Raw genomic sequence first — 25,770 nt, 5'->3', positions numbered from 1 at the left:
TGCACAACACCACGACTCAAGTCAAAACAAAGGGTAACAATCGTTTAATATAAACAAAACATTTATATACAGCAGATTACTGTAATATTTCCTCCATTTAAGGCTAAAACCAGTATTGACTACAGAAGCATTGAACTGAATGAAAACATTATTGGCCAAATAGTTTGGCATTGAAGATAAGAAAATGAAAACTGAATGACTACAGATGAATTTTAGACAATGAATTCAGGTTACGTTACTGTACATCTTGTTTTTAAAACCTAAATGCAGTGAAACCTTTGAATGACCCTAAAACAACATGGGACATGGATTGAATAATACAAATGTAGAATGAATTCAATTTAAATAATAAAGTCATACATTTTTGGGAGCAAATAAACACATGAGGACAGAGCATGGTTTACTTTTAAGGCTGAAAGGTAAATACACAAAGTAATCATTATATATTTGAAAATGCCAACAACGAACATGAGTCTGAATTTGTTCTACAAAAAACCCTGAATTGAGAAGACATGGTAAAACGTCCACTGGGAACAATGCAGAAATCAAAAGTAGAATGATTAAATTAGATGATTTAAATTGCAGAAAAATCCTAATTGAACTACATGGTGATCTTGAAAACCAAAATGAGAATAATACTGGTTTGGAAGTTATGGCACTTCTGTTTCCTCAGTATCATGAAGTTAATTCATATCATTACAGGTCTAATACCACCAAGGTCACTGTCCTAGTAGTGATGATTAAAAAACAGAATTTCAGTTAAAACATGTTTTTTTTTTTTAGGTTGTCATAGGGTCATTAAAACCTGACAAAACAAAATTTACTCCATATTGTTCAATGTCATATCCACATGTCAATTTCACAAACTTGAACCTCAATGCCAATACAAGAATGATAAAATCTAAATAATGATTGTCAAACCTTTCGTACCATTAGCAGAGAAATGGTTATGAAGTTTGGTGAAATAATAATATAAATATTCACATTCCATTGTTTAAATGTAATTACTCTTCCTGCTTTACGTCCCCTAAGTGAGGTCACAGCAGGTGAGCTACTACATAACCCCAATATTTACATTGAAGCACAAATGCTGTACAAACAAAACAGGGCAAATGAGAACATTTCAGTTTTCTATGCTAGTCAAAGTGCATTACAAATGCTTATAACAAAGGCATCATTACAGACTTGAAACACAGCTGTGTTGATATCACAGTTTCCAACAGATCAAGTAACTGTGTAGGGGACTCGGGAGGGCTACTAAAAGTTGCCTTTGAATAACAACATCAGCATTAGCAGACAACCCTCAGAGGCAAGTCAAAACACATTCATTTACTGAAAAACAAATCTTAACATTTGAATTCTTAATAGACACAATTTTCACTTCTATATTATTAAAGTTTACGGACAAGTGTTTAAGTTAAACATACTAAATAAGAGTAGATGCTGTTGCAAACAACAGACAGGGAAGTAAATTTTTCTCTCCTTTCTGAAGAGCTTTCCTGGATGGTCGTTACATCGTGTTGCAGATTGTTGATTTAGATTGCACTGGTTGCTTTGTATATATATTCAGAAAGAGGAAATAAACAAGCAAAATCTCCAGCGCATGTTATGGACACCGCAAACATACAAAATATACATTTGGTTAAGTGTCAGACACTCTTAAATGTACTTTACTTGAAGGTCTCATCAGTTTCAAATGACAACTTCATTTTGAAACAATTTAGCAACTTTCATATGTGCCACAGTTTCAAATAATCCAAAAAAGAAAGTGTGACTAATCTGAATGTGAAAAATTAAGCCTGAGAATTACAAAGCAAAATAGCTAGTAATCAGTTGAGATAAACATAACCTAAGATACAGATGAACTGAAAATGTAGCTCAATGTGTTAAAAATAATACACCATCTAAAAACACACGGTCCCCGTTCTCACCCTATTCACATTGAGGCCTTGTGATTCAATATGGCACCACTATAGATAGTTTTATCCACTTCATATATATAAACTGTATTCTAGTCTAGGCCTATTTAACTGTAGATAAGCCCTGAAATAAAGTAGTACCTTTTCCTGGTCTACAGAGCGGCTATTAGTAACAGCTGTGACACCTCATTGTATCACGTTGTACTACACTGGACCATTTGTTCAGTAGATATTCAGACTGGCCTTTTACTGGACTCAACATAGCCATGAAGGGAACAAGTGGTGGACAAAGTGGTCAAATATGCGGACTAGCTTTACCACAAAACTCTGTTAGATAAAAATCGAAATAACTCAAAATATATTCTCTCTGAAACTTGAACGATGATCACTTAAACATTCATCATCCATTCAGAGTTCTTTCAAGTATATGTTAAAACTTCTGAGACAACCAATACTGATTAATGCCAGTATGAATTTGAATTTAAAAGACCATAAACCGATGGCCAAGTATTTATCCCCTCTGGATTAAAATATCATTCATTTATGCAGTATAGTATAGAGTTGCAATACCAGAACAGTATAGAGTTGCAATACCAGAACAGCATAGAGCTCCAATACCAGAACAGCATAGAGCTCAATACCATAACAGTATAGAGTTCAATACCAGAACAGCATAGAGCTGCAATACCAGAACAGCATAGAGCTGCAATACCAGAACAGCATAGAGCTCCAATACCAGAACAGCATAGAGCTGCAATACCAGAACAGCATAGAGCTCCAATACCAGAACAGCATAGAGCTGCAATACCAGAACAGCATAGAGCTCCAATACCAGAACAGCATAGAGCTGCAATACCAGAACAGCATAGAGCTCCAATACCAGAAAAGTATAGAGTTCAATACCAGAACAGTATAGAGTTCAATACCAGAACAGTATAGAGTTCAATACCAGAACAGTATAGAGTTCAATACCAGAACAGTATAGAGTTCAATACCAGAACAGCATAGAGCATAGAGCTGCAATACCAGAACAGCATAGAGCTGCAATACCAGAACAGTATAGAGTTCAATACCAGAACAGTATAGAGTTCAATACCAGAACAGCATAGAGCTGCAATACCAGAACAGCATAGAGCTTCAATACCAGAACAGTATAGAGTTCAATACCAGAAAAGTATAGAGTTCAATACCAGAACAGCATAGAGCTGCAATACCAGAACAGCATAGATCTCAATACCATAACAGTATAGAGTTCAATACCAGAACAGCATAGAGCTGCAATACCAGAACAGCATAGAGCTCCAATACCAGAACAGCGTAGAGTTCCAATACCAGAACAGTATAGAGTTCCAATACCAGAACAGTATAGAGTTCTAATACCAGAACAGTATAGAGTTCCAATACCAGAACAGTATAGAGTTCCAATACCAGAACAGCGTAGAGTTCCAATACCAGAACAGTGTAGAGTTCTAATACCAGAACAGTGTAGAGTTCCAATACCAGAACAGTATAGAGTTCCAATACCAGAACAGTATAGAGTTCCAATACCAGAACAGTGTAGAGTTCCAATACCAGAACAGTGTAGAGTTCCAATTCCAGGACAGCGTAGAGTTCCCATACCAGAACAGCGTAGAGTTCCAATACCAGAACACTATAGAGTTCCAATACCAGAACAGTGTAGAGTTCTAATACCAGAACAGTATAGAGTTCTAATTCCAGAACAGCGTAGAGTTCCAATACCAGAACAGTATAGAGTTCTAATACCAGAACAGTGTAGAGTTCCAATTCCAGAACAGTATAGAGTTCTAATTCCAGGACAGCGTAGAGTTCCAATACCAGAACACTATAGAGTTCCAATACCAGAACAGTGTAGAGTTCCAATTCCAGGACAGCGTAGAGTTCCCATACCAGAACAGCGTAGAGTTCCAATACCAGAACACAATAGAGTTCCAATACCAGAACAGTGTAGAGTTCTAATACCAGAACAGTATAGAGTTCTAATTCCAGAACACTATAGAGTTCCAATACCAGAACAGTATAGAGTTCCAATACCAGAACACTATAGAGTTCCAATACCAGAACAGTATAGAGTTCTAATACCAGAACAGTGTAGAGTTCCAATTCCAGAACAGTATAGAGTTCCCATACCAGAACAGCATAGAGCGTCAATACCAGAACTCACATAAGGTTATGGTTAATAGGAGTAAGGTTGAAGGGACAGGGGGATACCTAGTCAGTTGAGGATTAGCTGTGTTGTATGTCCAGAACCTACTACTCTACCGCATGAATTGTAACAGACTACTACTGACATGTCTAAGCCAGTGGCTCAGAGATAATACGCTGCAGTGTCAGTGGAATGTAACTTGCCAACAAAAGTCTTAACAAACAGAGAGAACCTGCAAGAAAACTATAGTAGAAATAGGGTTTGAGGGTTCCTATTTTGAGCTAACGATTCTGTACCTGTGTGCAAGCTATATGTCGGCCAGTCATATCAAAGAGAGGAAGGAAACCGTACATTCCTCCTAACAGTATATCAGAATCTGTTTTACACCATTGCATAGAAGCCTATCTCCTGTAGTGATTGGGCGCGTCAGCGAACATGTACTTGAGTCTGTACGCTTCAGCCAGGAGAAGGCCCACTTCCTCATTCCCCCAGTGGATTGTGGGAAGGTTCTGGAGTAACATGAGAAGACCCTGGAAAGCCAAAGACACATTTGATGACATTAATACCATGTTTGGAACCGGGTGGGTGGAAGTGTGCAAATAAACTCTGGTGGGCCTGAGTCACAATCTGCAAGTGTCATGAACACCGAAATATGCAGATCTGTTTTTAATGAGAGCTTTTCACTGGAGGGGTCAGGTCATACCAAAAACAAATGACACATTTTCAAATAGAAAGTACTTGAGTATTGTTCACTCAAACAAATCTCAAGAAAGGATAGAATTAATGGTACCTGAAAATCGACCATGGAGAGGATCTCTTTGCGCCACTCGATCAGGAAAGCAGCACAGACGTAGAGGTGGAAGTGGGAGAAGCCCTCTTGTTCAGCCTGCAGGGATACACGACCGGTCAGCATGTGTAGAACACGTACAGATCAGCTCTGTAAATCACTCAGACATTCAAAACTAAACACAAAGGTTTCAATGCACATATCTATCTGTGTCCAGGGAGTTTTTCCTAACCACCGTGCTTCTACACCTGCATTGCTTGCTGTTTGGGGGTTTTAGGCTGGGTTTCTGTACAGCACTTTGAGATATCAGCTGATGTACGAAGGGCTATATAAATAAAAAATAAAAAATAAAATAAATACATTTGATTTGATTTTGTGTGTGTGTGTGTGTGTCACCTGATAGGTGTCCCAGAGGCGTATGGTGCAGCGTAGAGGTAGCTCTCTCATCAGCAGGTTGTTCATCCAACGAAAAGCAAACTGCAGGTATTCCACCTCATACCTCTTAAAGTAGTTGTGTATGTCCTCTGAGAGAGAAAAGGGACACAGTCACACAGCGAGTAGAGAAAACACAGAGAGGATGAAAACTGACCCTGAGGCCATCTGAAAATGATGGGAGTCTGGAGATCTACTTTCAGATTAATTAAAAGGTAAGATCTCACCTCAGATACGCGGTAACAACATGAGGAGATCATATCTCACCATCGATTCTGCTGACCAATTCTTCCAAAGCTTTCACATTGTTCTGAATCCCTGGCTGAGCAAAGGTGTAGTTGTCCTGCACAGATTAAACAACAGTATCAACAACACGTCACCAGGAGGATTTTATTTGTGATTGTGAAGGGGGGGAGGGGTTGCTGCTGGGGACAACAGTGGGTCAGAATGAAGACCATAAGAGCAGATGCAGAAAAATAACTGACTAACATTACTAACCTGTATTCCGTCCAGCAGCTTGGTCATGCACCAGAAGCTGTCTGCCTCAATGTTCCTCTGGGTGTCAAGAGGCAGGGAAGCTACGTCAAAATTCTCCACATCCTCCACTGTGGATGTAAACCCAAACGATCAGTGCACGGTCAGCGAAACACAACCCTACTTCCAGTTCACAAAGGCAGGGGTGTCACTCATTTCCCTGCGGGCCGTATTCGGTCTTCACCGAGGTCCTGGGGGCCCGCACTTAAAGATTATAATTTTTTATTGCCGTAAAAATGTGCACAAAAAAAAAGAGGAGTTTTGGCATTTTCGATGCTCCCTGACTGCCTAGCTTTCGTTTCGATGACTGTTATCTAGCTGGACAGAGTGAAGAGACTGTACAGTAGATGACTGTTAGGAAGCTATACAGAGTGAAGAGACTATAGATGACTGTTATCTATCTGGACAGAGTGAAGAGACTGTAAATGACTCTTATCTATCTGGACAGAGTGAAGAGACTATATATGACTCTTATCTATCTGGACAGAGTGAAGAGACTATATATGACTCTTATCTATCTGGACAGAGTGAAGAGACTGTAAATGACTCTTATCTATCTGGACAGAGTGAAGAGACTATAGATGACTGTTAGGAAGCTGGACAGAGTGAAGAGACTGTAAATGTAGCGCCATTATCATTTCTACAGTTTCCATTTGGTTTTAGTCATTTCAATGTCGATTGAGACCGTTTTCCCGGGAGGGATACAAAGAAAAAGTATTACTCAAACCCAATTAAATTCGCCCCACGGGTGGTTTGATAAAAAAATAGATATATTTGAGTTTGACATGTGCACTAAGGGAAGCCGACTGGTTTGTAATGCTGACAAATATCCAGACAGGAAAAATGTATGCTTTAATCCTTCTGTATGTAATATAAAACAAGATAATTGGACACCCTGTCAGAGGATTCAGAGGTCATTTTCCTTTCATATGGACAAGCCTCATCTGGTTGGACAGAAATCTATGACACCCACCAGAGGAGGCTCTTGGGAAGAGCTATAAGAGGACAGGCACATTGTAATGGCTGGAATGGAATAAATGACACATGGTTTCTATAGGTTTGATGTGTTTGATACCATTCAATTTATTCCATGCCAGCCATTACACTGAGCCCGTCCTCCTCTACAGGTATAGGATCTTAATTTGATTGCTTTTGTTGCTGAGAATTGTTTACTGCACAGGAGGAAATACAAACTTGTAGTGTATTCGTGGGTTAAAATGGCTTCTAAAGTTTGTAATTTCCACTTTAAAATGTCAGACTTGATTTGCCCTAACAAAAAATGTATCAAACCCTACAAAAAAATCCTTATCCTCCAGCCAAACCTACCAACAAATTCGGAGAGGAAGACAACAAAGAATGGAGTGACCAAGTCATTGATTCCCTGGACATAGCCGCTGGCTGGATGGCGGATAGCCCAGATGAAGAGGATCCTCTCAAACACCTGATTGAACACATGAAGGCACAGACAGGACAGGATTCAATCCAAAGTGAAATGTCATGTCTATTACGTTGTAACAAAACTTCTCTCCAGAATATCAAAAAGTGGAATTGGCAGACTGTCCATCCAAGCCAGGCAACTAGTATGAAGACCTGAGAGAGAGAAGCTCACCTCTTGCACAGTGGGCTGCTGGAAAAGTGGAATTAGTGGATTTGTCCTTGGAATATCGATGTGGATCTGTGGAAACAAAGCACGGGCTACTTAAACACTGACTCACTACAGTAGACAGGGCTACTTAAACACTGACTCACTACAGTAGACAGGGCTACTTAAACACTGACTCACTACAGTAGACAGGGATACTTAAACACTGACTCACTACAGTAGACAGGGATACTTAAACACTGACTCACTACAGTAGACAGGGCTACTTAAACACTGACTCACTACAGTAGACAGGGATACTTAAACACTGACTCACTACAGTAGACAGGGATACTTAAACACTGACTCACTACAGTAGACAGGGATACTTAAACACTGACTCACTACAGTAGACAGGGATACTTAAACACTGACTCACTACAGTAGACAGGGATACTTAAACACTGACTCACTACAGTAGACAGGGATACTTAAACACTGACTCACTACAGTAGACAGGGATACTTAAACACTGACTCACTACAGTAGGCATATTCTACTTAAACACTGACTCACTACAGTAGACAGGGCTACTTAAACACTGACTCACTACAGTAGACAGGGATACTTAAACACTGACTCACTACAGTAGACAGGGCTACTTAAACACTGACTCACTACAGTAGACAGGGCTACTTAAACACTGACTCACTACAGTAGACAGGGCTACTTAAACACTGACTCACTACAGTAGACAGGGCTACTTAAACACTGACTCACTACAGTAGACAGGGATACTTAAACACTGACTCACTACAGTAGACAGGGATACTTAAACACTGACTCACTACAGTAGACAGGGCTACTTAAACACTGACTCACTACAGTAGACAGGGCTACTTAAACACTGACTCACTACAGTAGACAGGGCTACTTAAACACTGACTCACTACAGTAGACAGGGATACTTAAACACTGACTCACTACAGTAGACAGGGATACTTAAACACTGACTCACTACAGTAGACAGGGATACTTAAACACTGACTCACTACAGTAGGAATATTCTACTTAAACACTGACTCACTACAGTAGACAGGGATACTTAAACACTGACTCACTACAGTAGGCATATTCTACTTAAACACTGACTCACTACAGTAGACAGGGCTACTTAAACACTGACTCACTACAGTAGACAGGGATACTTAAACACTGACTCACTACAGTAGACAGGGCTACTTAAACACTGACTCACTACAGTAGGATTATTCTACTTAAACACTGACTCACTACAGTAGGATTAATCTACTTAAACACTGACTCACTACAGTAGGCATATTCTACTTAAACACTGACTCACTACAGTAGACAGGGATACTTAAACACTGACTCTCTACAGTAGACATATTCAACTTAAACACTGACTCACTACAGTAGGCAGGGCTACTTAAACACTGACTCACTACAGAAGGCAGGGCTACTTAAACACTGACTCACTACAGTAGGATTATTCTACTTAAACACTGACTCACTACAGTAGGCATATTCTACTTAAACACTGACTCACTACAGTAGGCATATTTTACTTAAACACTGACTCACTACAGTAGACAGGGATACTTAAACACTGACTCACTTCAGTAGGCAGGGCTACTTAAACACTGACTCACTACAGTAGGCAGGGATACTTAAACACTGACTCACTACAGTAGGCAGGGATACTTAAACACTGACTCACTACAGTAGGATTATTCTACTTAAACACTGACTCACTACAGTAGGATTATTCTACTTAAACACTGACTCACTACAGTAGGCATATTCTACTTAAACACTGACTCACTACAGTAGGCATATTTTACTTAAACACTGACTCACTACAGTAGACATATTTTACTTAAACACTGACTCACTACAGTAGACAGGGATACTTAAACACTGACTCACTTCAGTAGGCAGGGCTACTTAAACACTGACTCACTACAGAAGGCAGGGCTACTTAAACACTGACTCACTACAGTAGGCATATCCTACTTAAACACTGACTCACTACAGTAGACATATTTTACTTAAACACTGACTCACTACAGTAGGCATATTCTACTTAAACACTGACTCACTACAGTAGGTAGGGATACTTAAACACTGACTCACGACAGTAGACAGGGCTACTTAAACAAGGACTCACTACAGTAGATATATCCTACTTAAACACTGACTCACTACAGTAGGTAGGGATACTTAAACACTGACTCACTACAGTAGGCATATCCTACTTAAACACTGACTCACTACAGTAGGCATATCCTACTTAAACACTGACTCACTACAGTAGGCATATCCTACTTAAACACTGACTCACCAGAGTGGGTAGCATTGGTTGTTAGGATTTAGTGCTTTGGTGACTCATGTATTACCTGTCTATATGTGTCTTTGTAAGTTTCGTCTGTCCTGGAGTGGTAATACTGTTCAATGAAGCCAAAGTACTCGTCTCTCTTCCTCTTCAGCACCAGGTCTCTGCGCTCCATGTTGGCTGGGAGGTAACCCTGCCATGACAGAGAGGACGACAATGAAAGAGAAGAAAAGAGGATATTCTCTTGAAGATGTGAACAGTACCGGAACAGGGTAGAAGAGTGATACGAGTCAAGGGTCAATACTACAGTCAAGATTATGTAGATCATATCACAACAAATACCCAATGTGTGTGTAGTTGTCATATATACTACACTTAGTGTACAAAACATTAAGAACACCTGCTCTTTCCATGACACAGACTGACCAGGTGAAAGCTTTGATCGTTTATTGATGTCTCTTGTTAAATCCACTTCAATCGGTGTAGATGAAAAGGAGGAGACGGGTTAAAGAAGGGTTTATAAGACTTGAGACATGGATTGTGTCTGTGTGCCATTCAGAGGGTGAGTGGGCAAAACAAAAGGTTTAACTGCCTTTGGGTATGGTAGTAGGTGGCAGGTGCACCGGTTCCTGTCAAGAACTGCAACGCTGCTGGGTTTTTCACGCTCAACAGTTTCCCGTGTGTGTCAAAAATGGTCCACCCCTTAAGGGACATCCAGCCAACTTGACACAACTGTGGAGTCAACATGGGCCAGCATCCCTGTGGAATGCTTTCGACACATTGTAGAGTCCATGCCCTGACAAATTGAGACTGCTCTGAGGGCAAAAGGTGTGGGGGGGGGGGGGGGGGGGGGGTCAATCGTCATACTCCTTCTGTGTGATCTCCTGCCTAGTCAAAGGTCATCAATGTACTTATAAAGAGCGAGTCAAAGGTCATCATGGTACTTACAGAGAGGAGCCTCCATGTAATGGGCCTCACTTCTCGTGGAATACCTGACCAGCTGTGCTTCCGGAGCTCCTCTGTGGATCACAAGGACCAGGAGATAGAATGAGAATACAGTACATACATTCTAAACACAACATTGGCCTTGTATTAGTTATTTCAATCTATAAGGTGGAGTTTATTCTCACCAAGGTCAGTGTTAGGACAGGACAGAAGGTATTTGAATTTGTCCAATCGGCTCTTGTCTCGCACTGTCATGATTGGGGCCCCCGAGGAATTTTGGTCGGAGATTCTGGCGACTAACGGGATGATAGGACGAACTGGAAGAGACTGTTGCTTCTGCAGGGTGGAGCGCACTGTGGAGGAAGAGACCCAGAGTGGAGGATCATGGGACAAGTCGCAGAGAGCAGACTATCAACAATATCAGTTTTTAGTTGATAATGAGAAGTTTCTTTAATACATCCACATGGGATATGAACACTAAATGCAAAGACATGTTTCCTAAAATACACCCCACCCCTGACTTTAGTGTCCAGTGTCCACATTACCTGTATTGGTGTTGAGCAGGGCCTCACTGCTGGACTTAACCACCACTCTGCCATTGATCTGTCCACAGTCTGCGTCCTCCTCCTGCTGGAGACAGCCCTCTGCTGTCGGGGGAGCCAGCCGGTCTGCAGGCCCCGTGTCTGGCTCCCTGGTGGTGTCACTGGGTTGTTGTAAAGGAAGGGGAGGCACCTGGTGCAGGGTGGACGGGAGAGATGAGGGGTGAATGGGAGCTAACAAGTCCTCATCGTCCTCGTCATTAATGTCCCAGGCGTCGTTGGTGCTACGGGCAAATTCGTGGAAACTAGATGCTTTTTTAGACTTGAGATTGTTTCCCTTGGGAGTGTCTTTAGGAAACCTGCAGAGAGAAAAAGGGGGAGGAAAAAAAATGTAATCTACGTGTCACTGATACAGTGAAGATACCATTGAGTATCTACAGCACTCTCATGGTAAAGACAAGACGATGCATGGGACAACATACAATATAAAAAAGGAACAGCTGACCACATGGCATAAAAAAGGCCAACAAAACAAATAGCGTAAAAAAGAAAGACCAATGTGTTACGCTTCCAAACACACCGACGGCGTCGTTACGCACAGCAGTACGGAGCCTCATCTGGATGTTTCTACAACACCAGTTCCAACGTTCACCTCCTGCTACCCGTTTCTGTCAAGCCGTCTACAGCGGACAGTTTGACTGCACACCGAGTTCCATAAATCCATCGTGTGTGTGTGTGTGTGTGTGTGTGTGTCTGTGCGTGTGTGTGTGTGTGCGTGTGTGTGTGTATGTGTGTATGTGTGTGTGTGTGTGTGTGTGTGTGAGTGTGTGCGTGCGTGTGTGTGCGTGCGTGCGTGTGTGCGTGCACCACACCGAACGCGCACTGCAACTGCCTCTGCGACGCGCAATGCTGCAAGGCAAACGCAGCGTTTCATTGGAAATGAATGTAATTCTGGTGTACCAAACAAACAACAAAAAAAAAATGCAATGATGCTGTCGGTGTGTTTGGGAGCGTTGACGTGGCACAATCAAACCAACAGTGCCATTCTCATCCACACATGTTCAAGGGCTTTTGGCAATATAGACACGAACATCCACGATCTAAAGTAAGCATACAAATAGAAATATAAAAAAAATAAAAAATGCTGAATGAAGGGTGAAAAAGAATCCCTGCGGGCTGCATGCAGAGCACTTACGTGCGGTGTATTCTGGGGTCAAGGGGAGGATGCTGTGCTCCATAAACTGGCTGTATACTGTAGAGGAGAAAGAGCAGTGGCCTAGCAGCACTTCACTGGGGAGAACGTGGGCTCAATGAGGCCTCTTTTCATGTTTTCATTGACAATGTTGGCCATTATAGCGGACTCATTATGAATTTGCCAGGTTCATAAAGCATAGACTCCCCAGAGCAACCACTATGGGCAGACAGAGGACTTAATTTTTTCTTATCTCCCCCCTCTAAAATATGAACCTCTCCTCTTCGGGGTTTGGAAAATGGTACAGTAGGAGTACAGCTGTAACACATTATGTGACGTGAGGCGACAGCCTTACTGACACCCCATGGAGAGTATCCACTCACCACCGATCTGATGATGCTACAAGACCTGAGACCTGCAACACACAGTCCAACGGCCCCCCGTGTGTCTGTCTCCCTTTGTGTTTCTGACGTGAACCAAGCTCGGTTGGAGAAGAAATAGCCCTACTGTTGTAGATGACTAAATTAGTAAAGTTACTGGGTCTTTAAAACGACAATCAGCAGTTAAAACAAGAACAAAGCCTCACTGTGTCGGTTAGAAGATGAGGGATGGGGCTGGAGAAATGTACCCACTCTTAACTTCAAGGACTGACCATCCATTATATCAACATTATAGTTTTAACCATGAGGCAATACATTTTAATGCTATACAGTATAAGTTAAATATATATATATATATACGTAGCAACTGCAGATTGCCTCTTTAACACAATAATAGCTAATGTTGTAATAAAGTGGCTCATCAGCTGGGTCTTAGGAGGATATTGTAGGATATCGACATGATCTAGTAACCTTTTAGTAGACTATTCATTTGTACAATGGCAATAACCCTGTCTGGTTGGTATCTCATAACAGCTTATTACATAGCTTGTTCTGTCAGGGATTGGGAAAAATGTTACTTCCTGTTCTTGGCACTAGTGTTTGCATTGTGGCTACCACCAAAGACAACACCCAATCCTTAGAGACCACTCACATTACCTTGGCACCTGCCTCCAGAGATGAGACACATTGTGTCCATTTCTGTCAATTTTCCCAGCCATAAAGAGGTTCCACAAGAAAGGCCATAATGCCAATCTATTTGGTAATACTGTATTGGGGACGTTTCTGAAGTATTTTCTCAGTCTTTCCTGCTTATCCTAGATGTCAACGTTCACCCATTACAGACCACCTGACATGTTGTGTGGACATATGGTAGCCAAGACAAAGGCATGAAGATTACCTCATGAGCTCCAATGTGCAACAAAGACCACCACTTCCGTATTGCCTAAAGGGAAGGTTTATGTTTATTGTCACGAGTCTTGTCCTGGAGGCAGAACTGAGCGATTCCCCCATAGAACAGCTGCAAAGTCAAAATTGGCTATACTGTAAAAATGTATGAAAACAAGAAAATAGCTTTTTAGACTTAATTTAAGGTTAGGGTTAGTTATTAGGTTTAGCAGTGTGGCTAGGTTTAAAATACGATTGTATGACTTTGTGGCTGTGCCAGCGAGTGACCACTCTGCACAGTGGCCCCCAGAACAAGATTCATGGCGAAAAATGATAACCTGCGCATAACGGCTTCATAAACTAGCTATCTATCAAACAAGGTTAAGCATGTGTTTTTATTAACATTTAATGACACTGTAATTACGCAAAACCAACGCTACTATGCCCACTAAAATACAGAGTTAACTCGTTATCAGAATACACATTTATAATCTTAAAAATCACGAACGATTATTCATCATTAACGAGAGGGAGAACTGAAACATACCTTCCTGGAACCTTCGCGTTTTTCCTCCAGAAATGAATTATGTTGTCGGTGGCCATGCTCGGTTAATGCAAATCCCCTCAGTCTAACACGGCGCGCAGTTCTACAAATGTACAACGCATTGGAGGAGATATTAGCGTTTCAGATTCGATATACTAAACCGGCTTGTCTTTGCAGCAACCAACAATAAAAGTTTTGACGTGTGTCAATAATGTCCTTTTGTGGCAATTGCCGATACCGTATAATACAGAACGGTGGAGGTCGCCATCTTGGAGTACATTAACATGGACGTGTGATTGGCGGACGGGTTTAACAGGTGCATAGACACTTACCAATAGGAATACTATAGCGAAAGGAAGTCAACCTTCTCTGAACACGCGTCTTCCATCATGTTATAATTAAGTAATAAGGCCCGAGGAGGTGTGGTATATGGCCAGTATACCACGGCTAAGGGATGTTCTTTGTCACAATGCAACTCTTGAGTGCCTGCATACAGCCCTTAGCTGTGGTACATTAGCCATATACCACAAACCCCCGAGGTACCATATTGCTATTATAAACTGGTTACCAACTTAATTAGAAAAGTAACAATAAATGTTTTGGCATACCCCTGGTATACCACAGCTTTCAGCCAATCAGCATTCAGGTCCTCGAACCACCCAGTTTTTAAATTATATTATAAACTGGGTGGTTTGAGCCCTGAATGCTGATTGGCGGGCAGTATATCAGTATATCAGACCGTATACCACGGGTATGACAAAACATGTATTTTTACTGCTCTAATTACATTGGTAGCCAGTTTATAATAGCAATAAGGCGCCTCGGGGGTTTATAGTACATGGCCAATATACCACGGCTAAGATCCAGGCACTCTGAGTTGCGTCGCGCGTAAGAACAGCCCTTAGCCGTGGTATATTGGCCAATATACCACGCCTCCTCGGGCCTTATTGCTTAAACATGCAACAGTTTAGATAAAGGGGGAAACAAACATTTGGCTTTGTTATTATTACTGTATAATAATATTAAACGAGCTAGCCTACTGAGGCCTACCCTCGGCCAGTTATCACCAATGCATTTTTTTGACAACGTCATGTTTGAATCCGTCCATAGGGCTACCATCCATTCATACTGTACACAGGGATTATAACCTGTAAAGAGTTTTATTATAGGCTAATGACTCTACGATCTGCTAGGCCCACTGTGTAGGTGAAGATCAGATATAGCTCACACGGAAGTGATTACATCATACATTGCCACATTCTGCTGAAGTCTAAAAAGGTTTATCAGATTTGTTTTTGGTCAGATTTGGTAAATTAGATTGTGAAATTGATAGAAATACAAGGCTATTGCTTCTAGTTATATCACTAATAAGATTATACTTTATGCTAAATGGTTATTACTTTGTAAGGGACGGTGTTATTTTTCCAAACAGAAACAAAACAGCATCAGTCTTGCCCCTAGAATTTGTTTCAGCAGTGGGGGGCAAGGGTAAAAACCCCCCACAGATGTTATGCCTTTTTAGCTGTGCCAGCTACGGTGGGGTAGGGGGGTGCATTGTTACTAGTGATAGCGCAATGACATGCTAGCTGTCATTGAGCCAACGACTATCCATTTAAAAGTGTGTCTTGGCACAAATATATACAGTGCCAGTCAAAAGTTTGGACACACCAACTCATTCCAGGGTTTTTCTTTGTTTTTTTAAACTTTTTTTCTACATTCTAGAATAACAGTGAAGACATCAAAAATATGACACATATGGAATCATGTAGTAAACAATATATTTTATATTTGAGATTCTTCAAAGTAGCCACCCTTTGCCTTGATGACAGCTTCACACACTCTTGGCATTCTCTCAACCAGCTTTACCTGGAATGCTTTTCCAACAGTCTTTAAGAAGTTCTCACATGTACTGAGCACTTGTTGGCAGATTTTCCTTCGACTGCAGTCCTACACATCCCACACCATCTCAATTAGGTTGAGGTTGGGTGATTGAGGAGGCCACATCATCTGATGTAGCACTCCACTCTCCTTCTTGGTCATATAGCCCTTACACAGCCTGGAGGTGTGTTGGGTCATTGTCCTGTTGAAAACCAAATGATAGTCCCACTTTGTGCAAACCAGATGGAATGGTGTATCCCTGCAGAATACTGTGGAAGCCATGCTGGTTAAGTGTGCCTTGAATTCTAAATAAATCACAGACAGTGTCACCAGCTAAGCACCCCCACACCATCACACCTCCTCCTCCATGCTTCACGGTGGGAACCACACATGCAGAGATCATCCTTTCATCTACTCTGCGTCTCACGACGGTTGGAACCAAAAATCTCAAATTTGGACTCATCAGATCAAAGGACATATTTCCACCTGTCTAATGTCCATTGCTTGTCTTTCTTGGCCCAAGCAAGTCTCTTCTTCTTATGGTGTTGTTTAGTCATGTTTTCTTTGCAGCAATTTGACCACGAAGGCCTGATTCACGCAGTCTCCTCTGAACAGTCAATGTTGAGATGTGTCTGTTATTTGAACTCTGTGAAGAATTTATTTGGGCTGCAATTTCTGAGGCTGGTAGCTCTAATGAATTTATCCTCTGCAGCAGAGGTAGTTCTGGGTCTTCATTTCCTGTGGCGGTCCTTATGAGAGCCAGTTTCATCATCAGCGCTTGATGTTTTTGAAGAAACTTTCAGTTCTTGAGATTTTCCACATTGACTAACCTTTATGTCTTAAAGTAATGATGGACTATCATTTCTCTTTGCTTATTTGAGCTGTTCTTGCCGTAATATGGACTTGGTCTTATTCCAAATAGGACTATCTTCTGTATACCAACACTACCTTAACACAACACAACTGATTGGCTCAAACGCATTAAAAAGGAAAGAAATTCCACATACAAACTTTTAACAAGGCACACCTGTTATTTGAAATGTATTCCAGGTGACTACCTCGTGAAGCTGGTTGAGAGAATGCCAAGAGTGTGCAAAGCCGTCATCAAGGCAAAGGGTGTCTACTCTGAAGAATATAAAATCAAAAATATATTTTGATTTGTTTAACATTTGTTTTTTTTTAGTTAATATAGGATTCCATGTGTGTTATTTCATAGTTTTGATGTCTTCACTATTATTCTACAACATAGAAAATAGTAAAATGAAAAATAAATAAAATGGTGTCCAAACTTTTGACTAGTACTGTATTTTCTAAAAAAAATTACATGATATTATTCTACAGCAGTGGGCCTCCGCTGCTAAATGAATATAGGGGAAACACTGAGCATCAGTTGCATTGACTTTGATTATTACAAAGCAAAAAAACACTCATTTGTTGACCTTGTTCCCCATTTCCAGGTTCTGCATTGTGTTCTTATTACCACAAGAGGGCAGACATTTACTGATGCTAAGTAGCTGTGAGCTTTCTAGAAACCGGATGAACCACTCTATTTACTGTAAATTGTTGATATGCCAAATCGTTTGTAGATTATGTTTTGGCTTGGGTAGCTCAGTCGTCACACACTTCATTTTGTTTGCTCCGAGATCATAGCAGTGTAAGCCAGTGAAAGTAAATAGTGTGTAGATTAGTGTTACTCAGAGTTGTAGGCCATTGTTAATTCAATTTCCTTTAATACAGCATATTGTTTCTCAATGGCTTTCACAAAACATGTAAATTACAATGCTCTTTTATATTTAAATGTAGGGAAATGAGAATTGTGCATACATAAATAAGCTGGTCTTTCCACATCACCTTATATTTGAATGTCAGGTAGACTCCTCCGTCTGTTTGCTTAGGGAAATGTCAGGTAGACTCCTCTGTCTGGTTGCTTAGGGAAATCACTGCAATCTCCCTCTTCTTCCCTTTCTTCTGTTGACGGGCTTCAACTGGCAAAATGCAGGTAGACTGTTTTTACTACCTACTGTATTATGTTTTCTGTAATAACTGTTTATTTATCCGACACAGTGAGAAGAGTAGCGTAATGTGTTTGTTATGTGTGTTTTAGGGTAATTTATGTATCCTTCTCAGACTAACTTCGTTCTTGACTGTGCCTCTGCCCGACTCAGTAGCCTAGTCTCTATGTAAATCAACTGGGTAAACTTTTTGAAAACTTTCAGAAACTTTTTTTTTTCCTCTCTCAAACAGGTCTTGTGATCTCTTTCTCTCTTTTCTTTTGGCACGGGTTTTAACTTGATTAACAAAAACATGGTTGGGAAGAATGTCACAAGACATGACAATAAGTAACTCTGTTTTCTGAAATGAGAGACTGTTAATGGTGCCTGAGGTAGAATGAGGCTCCACACTAAGTCAGTTTGAACTGCAGTGGGATACAGGAATATGTGTTATAACGGTCTTGGGTGAATATGAGGACATATTACTCATGCTGCTTATTTTTTAAGGGCTGTGACATTTTACCATATTATGAGAACATATTTAGGCCTACATGTATAATATAGTATGAACAATCAGGCCTTTGTAAGCCTTTCAAAGTTCCATAAATGTCACAGAATCACAACCAAGATGTGTTCTTTCAAATTTTATTTTGCGGTTTAGAGACAAAATCTATACAGTACCAGCTGTGGCTAAATGGCACATTGTATTGTGTAGTTCAGCCAGGGTTGTGGACTTTGGACAAACCCTGGGACTTGGGATGGGATTTGTTTAAGTGGAGTGTTTGGTCTTCTATAAAGAGGTGCATTCTGTATATTTATTTTTTTTCTTTGAGGAGAGCTTTACAGCCCCCAGACATATTTGGGTTTGTGTGACCCCCTTGTTTTACTCTCGCGCTCCCCTCTGAAAGAAAAGCATTGAGACTTTTTCTTCGCGTGAATGTTTAAGTAGCAACAAAACCACTCCGACAGCATTCTTTCAGGAAATAGGAACGTTTTCTTCTTCTCTCCTGTTAGGCTACTACACTGCATGTTGTAAGCAATAGTTTACTGTAAAGAAAGAGTGAGGAAATCACTTTTTAACTCCTTTTTGCAGCTGAGGTAAGCTTTTTTATCAAAAGGTTACATTTTTTTTATTTTAATCTAGTTACAGACACATCATTCGGGTTAACATTTAATGCTAAACTTCAACAAGATTTACTATAAGTGTAATGTATTTTTTTGGGGCGAAGGGGGCACTGTCAGATGTTTTCAGGTTATTTTGTTGGTATGAGAAAGTGAAAGCTGTGTTTTTAATCAGAGAACTCACATTAGTGGCAGTGTTGGGTGTTGTGAACGGGACAGTTAAATGTTTACATTTGTTCATTTTTAGTCATTGAGCAGACGCTCTTATCCAGAGCCTTGTACAGTTAGTGCATTCATCTTTTAAGATAGCCGGGTGAGACAACCACAGATCACAGTCGTGGTGAGGACATTTCTCCTCAATAAAGAAGTTATAAGCAAAAAGTTAGTGCTAGTCGTAAAATACAAGTGCAGTTTCTTTGTTGTGTGGCATGGGGGAAAGTGCTGAGAATATGTCTTATTTAAGATACTGTTTATTGAAGAGGCAGGGTAACTTTGCGTGTCTTCTCATCAGGCGGTCGGTCGGTGATGCCGGGTCAGTGGTCTGATTTAGAGGTTATGGTGTCAGCTGTAACGCTACAGAGAGACTCAGCCAAGGTCATGGAGGTCTGTGAATTCCCAGAGAAAGGTAGGATCCTTGTGCTGATGTACTGTAAACATACCCAACAATAAGGATTGTAAGGTAATAGGTTTCTCCTGACAAAGAGCTGCAACCCCAAATGTTTAAACAAACAAACTCTTCAATATTACAGTATTGACCACTTCTTGTATGTGTGTGTGTCAAGTATAAGTATTCTTTCTGTGGGTCGAAATTAGTTGACTCATCTGTCCAATTTTCCCATTCTCTAACATTATTTATATAAGCCATTGCCTTCTATGTGTTTACAGTATGACACTGGTATAGGCTGGCAGGTAGCCTAGCAGTTAGGAGCATTGGGACAGTAATTGAAAGATCGCTGGTTTGAATCCCGTAGCCGACAAGGTGAAAAATCTGAGCAATGTCTTCGAGCAATGCACCTAACCCTAATTGCCCTGCATTAGAGCGTCTCCTAAATTACTTTTAAAATTGTTTTAAATGTACAAGATTTGACAGGACAGGATGACTATAAAGGACAGGATGACTCTAAAGGACAGGATTAATCTAAAGGACAGGATGACTCTAAAGGACAGGATGAATCTAAAGGACAGGATGACTATAGAGGACAGGATGACTCTAAAGGACAGGATGAATCTAAAGGACAGGATGACATTAAAGGACAGGATGATTATAGAGGACAGGATGACTAAAGAGGACAGGATGATTATAGAGGACAGGATGACTATAGAGGACAGGATGACTATAGAGGACAGGATGACTAAAGAAGACAGGATGACTATAGAGGTCAGGATGACTATAGAGGTCAGGATGACTATAGAGGACAGGATGACACTAAAGGACAGGATGACTATAGAGGACAGGATGACTATAGAGGACGGGATGACTATAGAGGACAGGATGATTATAGAGGACAGGATGACTATAGAGGACATGATGACTAAAGAGGACAGGATGATTATAGAGGTCAGGATGACTATAGAGGACAGGATGACACTAAAGGACAGGATGACTATAGAGGACAGGATGACTATAGAGGACAGGATGATTATAGAGGACAGGATGACTATAGAGGACAAGATGACAATAGAGGACAGGATCAAATCAAATCAAATCAAATTTTATTTGTCACATACACATGGTTAGCAGATGTTAATGCGAGTACAGCGAAATGCTTGTGCTTCTAGTTCCGACAATGCAGTAATAACCAACAAGTAGTCTAACTAACAATTCCAAAACTACTGTCTTGTACACAGTGAAAGGGGATAAAGAATATGTACATAAGGATATATGAATGAGTGATGGTACAGAGCAGCATAGGCAAGATACAGTAGATGGTATCGAGTACAGTATATACATATGAGATGAGTATGTAAACAAAGTGGCATAGTTAAAGTGGCTAGTGATACATGTATTACATAAGGATACAGTCGATGATATAGAGTACAGTATATACGTATGCATATGAGATGAATAATGTAGGGTAAGTAACATTATATAAGGTAGCATTGTTTAAAGTGGATAGTGATATATTTACATCATTTCCCATCAATTCCCATTATTAAAGTGGCTGGAGTTGAGTCAGTGTCAGTGTGTTGGCAGCAGCCACTCAATGTTAGTGGTGGCTGTTTAACAGTCTGATGGCCTTGAGATAGAAGCTGTTTTTCAGTCTCTCGGTCCCAGCTTTGATGCACCTGTACTGACCTCGCCTTCTGGATGATAGCGGGGTGAACAGGCAGTGGCTCGGGTGGTTGATGTCCTTGATGATCTTTATGGCCTTCCTGTGACATCGGGTGGTGTAGGTGTCCTGGAGGGCAGGTAGTTTGCCCCCGGTGATGCGTTGTGCAGACCTCACTACCCTCTGGAGAGCCTTACGGTTGAGGGCGGAGCAGTTGCCGTACCAGGCGGTGATACAGCCCGCCAGGATGCTCTCGATTGTGCATCTGTAGAAGTTTGTGAGTGCTTTTGGTGACAAGCCGAATTTCTTCAGCCTCCTGAGGTTGAAGAGGCGCTGCTACGCCTTCTTCACAATGCTGTCTGTGTGAGTGGACCAATTCAGTTTGTCTGTGATGTTTATGCCGAGGAACTTAAAACTTGCTACCCTCTCCACTACTGTTCCATCGATGTGGATAGGGGGGTGTTCCCTCTGCTGTTTCCTGCTGTTTCCTGTTTCCTGGATGACTAAAGAGGACAAGAGGACAGGATGACACTAAAGAACAGGATGACTATAGAGAACATAGAGGACAGGATGACTATAGAGGACAGGATGACACTAAAGGACAGGATGACTAAAGAAGACAGGATGACTATAGAGGACAGGATGACACTAAATGACAGGATGACTATAGAGGACAGGATGACACTAAAGGACAGGATGACTAAAGAGGACAGGATGACTAAAGAGGACAGGATGACATTAAAGGACAGAATGACTAAAGAGGACAGGATGACTAAAAAGGACAGGATGACACTAAAGAACAGGATGACTATAGAGGACAGGATGACACTAAAGGACAGGATGACTAAAGAGGACAGGATGACTAAAGAGGACAGAATGACTAAAGAGGACAGGATGACACTAAAGGACAGAATGACTATAGAGGACAGGATGACTATAGAGGACAGGATGACACTAAAGGACAGGATGACTAAAGAGGACAGGATGACTAAAGAGGACAGGATGACTATAGAGGACAGGATGACTATAGAGGACAGGATGACTAAAGAGGACAGGATGACTAAACAGGACAGGATGATTAAAGTGGACAGGATGACTATAGAGGACAGGATGACTAAAGAGGACAGGATGACTAAAGAGGACCGGATGACTAAAGAGGACAGGATGACATTAAAGGACAGGATGACTACTAAAGGACAGGATGACTAAAGAGGACAGGATGACGCTAAAGGACAGGATGACTAAAGAGGACAGGATGACTAAAGAGGACAGGATGACACTAAAGGACAGAATGACTAAAGAGGACATGATGACACTAAAGGACAGGATGACTATAGAGAAAATAGAGGACAGGATGACAATAGAGGACAGGATTAATCTAAAGGACAGGATGACATTAAAGGACAGGATGACTAAAGAGGACAGGATGACTATAGAGGACAGGATGACATTAAAGGACAGGATGACTAAAGAGGACAGGATTAATCTAAAGGACAGGATGACTAAAGAGGACAGGATGATTATAGAGGACAGGATGACTATAGAGGACAAGATGACAATAGAGGACAGGATCAAATCAAATCAAATCAAATTTTATTTGTCACATACACATGGTTAGCAGATGTTAATGCGAGTACAGCGAAATGCTTGTGCTTCTAGTTCCGACAATGCAGTAATAACCAACAAGTAGTCTAACTAACAATTCCAAAACTACTGTCTTGTACACAGTGAAAGGGGATAAAGAATATGTACATAAGGATATATGAATGAGTGATGGTACAGAGCAGCATAGGCAAGATACAGTAGATGGTATCGAGTACAGTATATACATATGAGATGAGTATGTAAACAAAGTGGCATAGTTAAAGTGGCTAGTGATACATGTATTACATAAGGATACAGTCGATGATATAGAGTACAGTATATACGTATGCATATGAGATGAATAATGTAGGGTAAGTAACATTATATAAGGTAGCATTGTTTAAAGTGGATAGTGATATATTTACATCATTTCCCATCAATTCCCATTATTAAAGTGGCTGGAGTTGAGTCAGTGTCAGTGTGTTGGCAGCAGCCACTCAATGTTAGTGGTGGCTGTTTAACAGTCTGATGGCCTTGAGATAGAAGCTGTTTTTCAGTCTCTCGGTCCCAGCTTTGATGCACCTGTACTGACCTCGCCTTCTGGATGATAGCGGGGTGAACAGGCAGTGGCTCGGGTGGTTGATGTCCTTGATGATCTTTATGGCCTTCCTGTGACATCGGGTGGTGTAGGTGTCCTGGAGGGCAGGTAGTTTGCCCCCGGTGATGCGTTGTGCAGACCTCACTACCCTCTGGAGAGCCTTACGGTTGAGGGCGGAGCAGTTGCCGTACCAGGCGGTGATACAGCCCGCCAGGATGCTCTCGATTGTGCATCTGTAGAAGTTTGTGAGTGCTTTTGGTGACAAGCCGAATTTCTTCAGCCTCCTGAGGTTGAAGAGGCGCTGCTACGCCTTCTTCACAATGCTGTCTGTGTGAGTGGACCAATTCAGTTTGTCTGTGATGTTTATGCCGAGGAACTTAAAACTTGCTACCCTCTCCACTACTGTTCCATCGATGTGGATAGGGGGGTGTTCCCTCTGCTGTTTCCTGCTGTTTCCTGTTTCCTGGATGACTAAAGAGGACAAGAGGACAGGATGACACTAAAGAACAGGATGACTATAGAGAACATAGAGGACAGGATGACTATAGAGGACAGGATGACACTAAAGGACAGGATGACTAAAGAAGACAGGATGACTATAGAGGACAGGATGACACTAAATGACAGGATGACTATAGAGGACAGGATGACACTAAAGGACAGGATGACTAAAGAGGACAGGATGACTAAAGAGGACAGGATGACATTAAAGGACAGAATGACTAAAGAGGACAGGATGACTAAAAAGGACAGGATGACACTAAAGAACAGGATGACTATAGAGGACAGGATGACACTAAAGGACAGGATGACTAAAGAGGACAGGATGACTAAAGAGGACAGAATGACTAAAGAGGACAGGATGACACTAAAGGACAGAATGACTATAGAGGACAGGATGACTATAGAGGACAGGATGACACTAAAGGACAGGATGACTAAAGAGGACAGGATGACTAAAGAGGACAGGATGACTATAGAGGACAGGATGACTATAGAGGACAGGATGACTAAAGAGGACAGGATGACTAAACAGGACAGGATGATTAAAGTGGACAGGATGACTATAGAGGACAGGATGACTAAAGAGGACAGGATGACTAAAGAGGACCGGATGACTAAAGAGGACAGGATGACATTAAAGGACAGGATGACTACTAAAGGACAGGATGACTAAAGAGGACAGGATGACGCTAAAGGACAGGATGACTAAAGAGGACAGGATGACTAAAGAGGACAGGATGACACTAAAGGACAGAATGACTAAAGAGGACATGATGACACTAAAGGACAGGATGACTATAGAGAAAATAGAGGACAGGATGACAATAGAGGACAGGATTAATCTAAAGGACAGGATGACATTAAAGGACAGGATGACTAAAGAGGACAGGATGACTATAGAGGACAGGATGACATTAAAGGACAGGATGACTAAAGAGGACAGGATTAATCTAAAGGACAGGATGACTAAAGAGGACAGGATGACTAAAGAGGACAGGATGACTATAGAGGACAGGATGACTATAGAGGACAGGATGATTAAAGAGGACAGGATGACTAAAGAGGACAGGATGACTAAAGGGGACAGGATGACACTAAAGGACAGGATGACTATAGAGGACAGGATGACTAAAGAGGACAGGATGACACTAAAGGACAGGATGACTATAGAGGACAGGATGACACTAAAGGACAGGATGACTAAAGAGGACAGGATGACTAAAGAGGACAGGATGACTATAGAGGACAGGATGACTATAGAGGACAGGATGACACTAAAGGACAGGATGACTATAGAGGACAGGATGACTAAAGAGGACAGAATGACACTAAAGGACAGGATGACACTAAAGGACAGGATGACACTAAAGGACAGGATGACTAAAGAGGACAGGATGACTAAAGAGGACAGGATGACTATAGAGGACAGGATGACTATAGAGGACAGGATGACTAAAGAGGACAGGATGACTAAAGAGGACAGGATGACTAAAGAGGACAGGATGACTAAAGAGGACAGGATGACTAAAGAGGACAGGATGACTATAGAGGACAGGAAGACTAT

The 25,770-nt window shown here is 41.3% G+C and overlaps 2 protein-coding genes across 6 annotated transcripts in view; one reads left to right on the top strand and one right to left on the bottom strand.

Moving 5' to 3' along the window:
- Window positions 1-28: 28 nt before the first annotated feature.
- On the bottom strand, window positions 29-18,319 carry LOC110492655 (TBC1 domain family member 22B). Of its 3 annotated transcripts, XM_021567088.3 has the most exons (13): window positions 14,263-14,601; window positions 12,454-12,510; window positions 11,265-11,617; window positions 10,905-11,072; window positions 10,723-10,793; window positions 9,839-9,967; window positions 7,446-7,511; window positions 7,163-7,277; window positions 5,801-5,907; window positions 5,570-5,645; window positions 5,267-5,394; window positions 4,874-4,969; window positions 29-4,613 (listed from the first exon to the last, which is right to left on the bottom strand). In XM_021567088.3, the coding sequence occupies exons 1-13, from the start codon at window positions 14,316-14,318 to the stop codon at window positions 4,485-4,487; spliced, it is 1,551 nt and encodes a 516-aa protein (XP_021422763.3). In that variant the 5' UTR covers window positions 14,319-14,601; the 3' UTR covers window positions 29-4,484. The 3 variants fall into 3 exon arrangements, with proteins under 3 accessions (XP_021422763.3, XP_090060034.1, XP_021422765.3); XM_090203908.1 differs by lacking the exons at window positions 12,454-12,510; window positions 14,263-14,601 and adding an exon at window positions 17,989-18,319; XM_021567090.3 differs by lacking the exon at window positions 12,454-12,510 and having other exon boundaries at window positions 14,263-14,553.
- Window positions 18,320-19,414: 1,095 nt separating this feature from the next.
- The window catches only part of LOC110492649 (myelin transcription factor 1), a 153,117-nt gene continuing 146,761 nt past the window's right edge, over window positions 19,415-25,770 (top strand). For all 3 annotated transcript variants that reach the window (XM_090203904.1, XM_090203903.1, XM_090203902.1), the window contains exons 1-2: window positions 19,415-19,590; window positions 19,762-19,875. In XM_090203904.1, the coding sequence (XP_090060030.1) occupies window positions 19,776-19,875 (100 nt within the window). In that variant the 5' untranslated portion in view covers window positions 19,415-19,590; window positions 19,762-19,775. The remainder of the gene's footprint in view (window positions 19,591-19,761; window positions 19,876-25,770) is intronic.

The sequence above is a fragment of the Oncorhynchus mykiss genome, chromosome 16 (assembly GCF_057628025.1).
Source record: "Oncorhynchus mykiss isolate SJ-2025 chromosome 16, ASM5762802v1, whole genome shotgun sequence".
Lineage (NCBI taxonomy): Eukaryota > Metazoa > Chordata > Actinopteri > Salmoniformes > Salmonidae > Oncorhynchus > Oncorhynchus mykiss.
The sequence above is the reverse complement of the archived record's forward strand: the minus strand, read 5'-3'. Positions and strand labels throughout refer to the sequence as shown.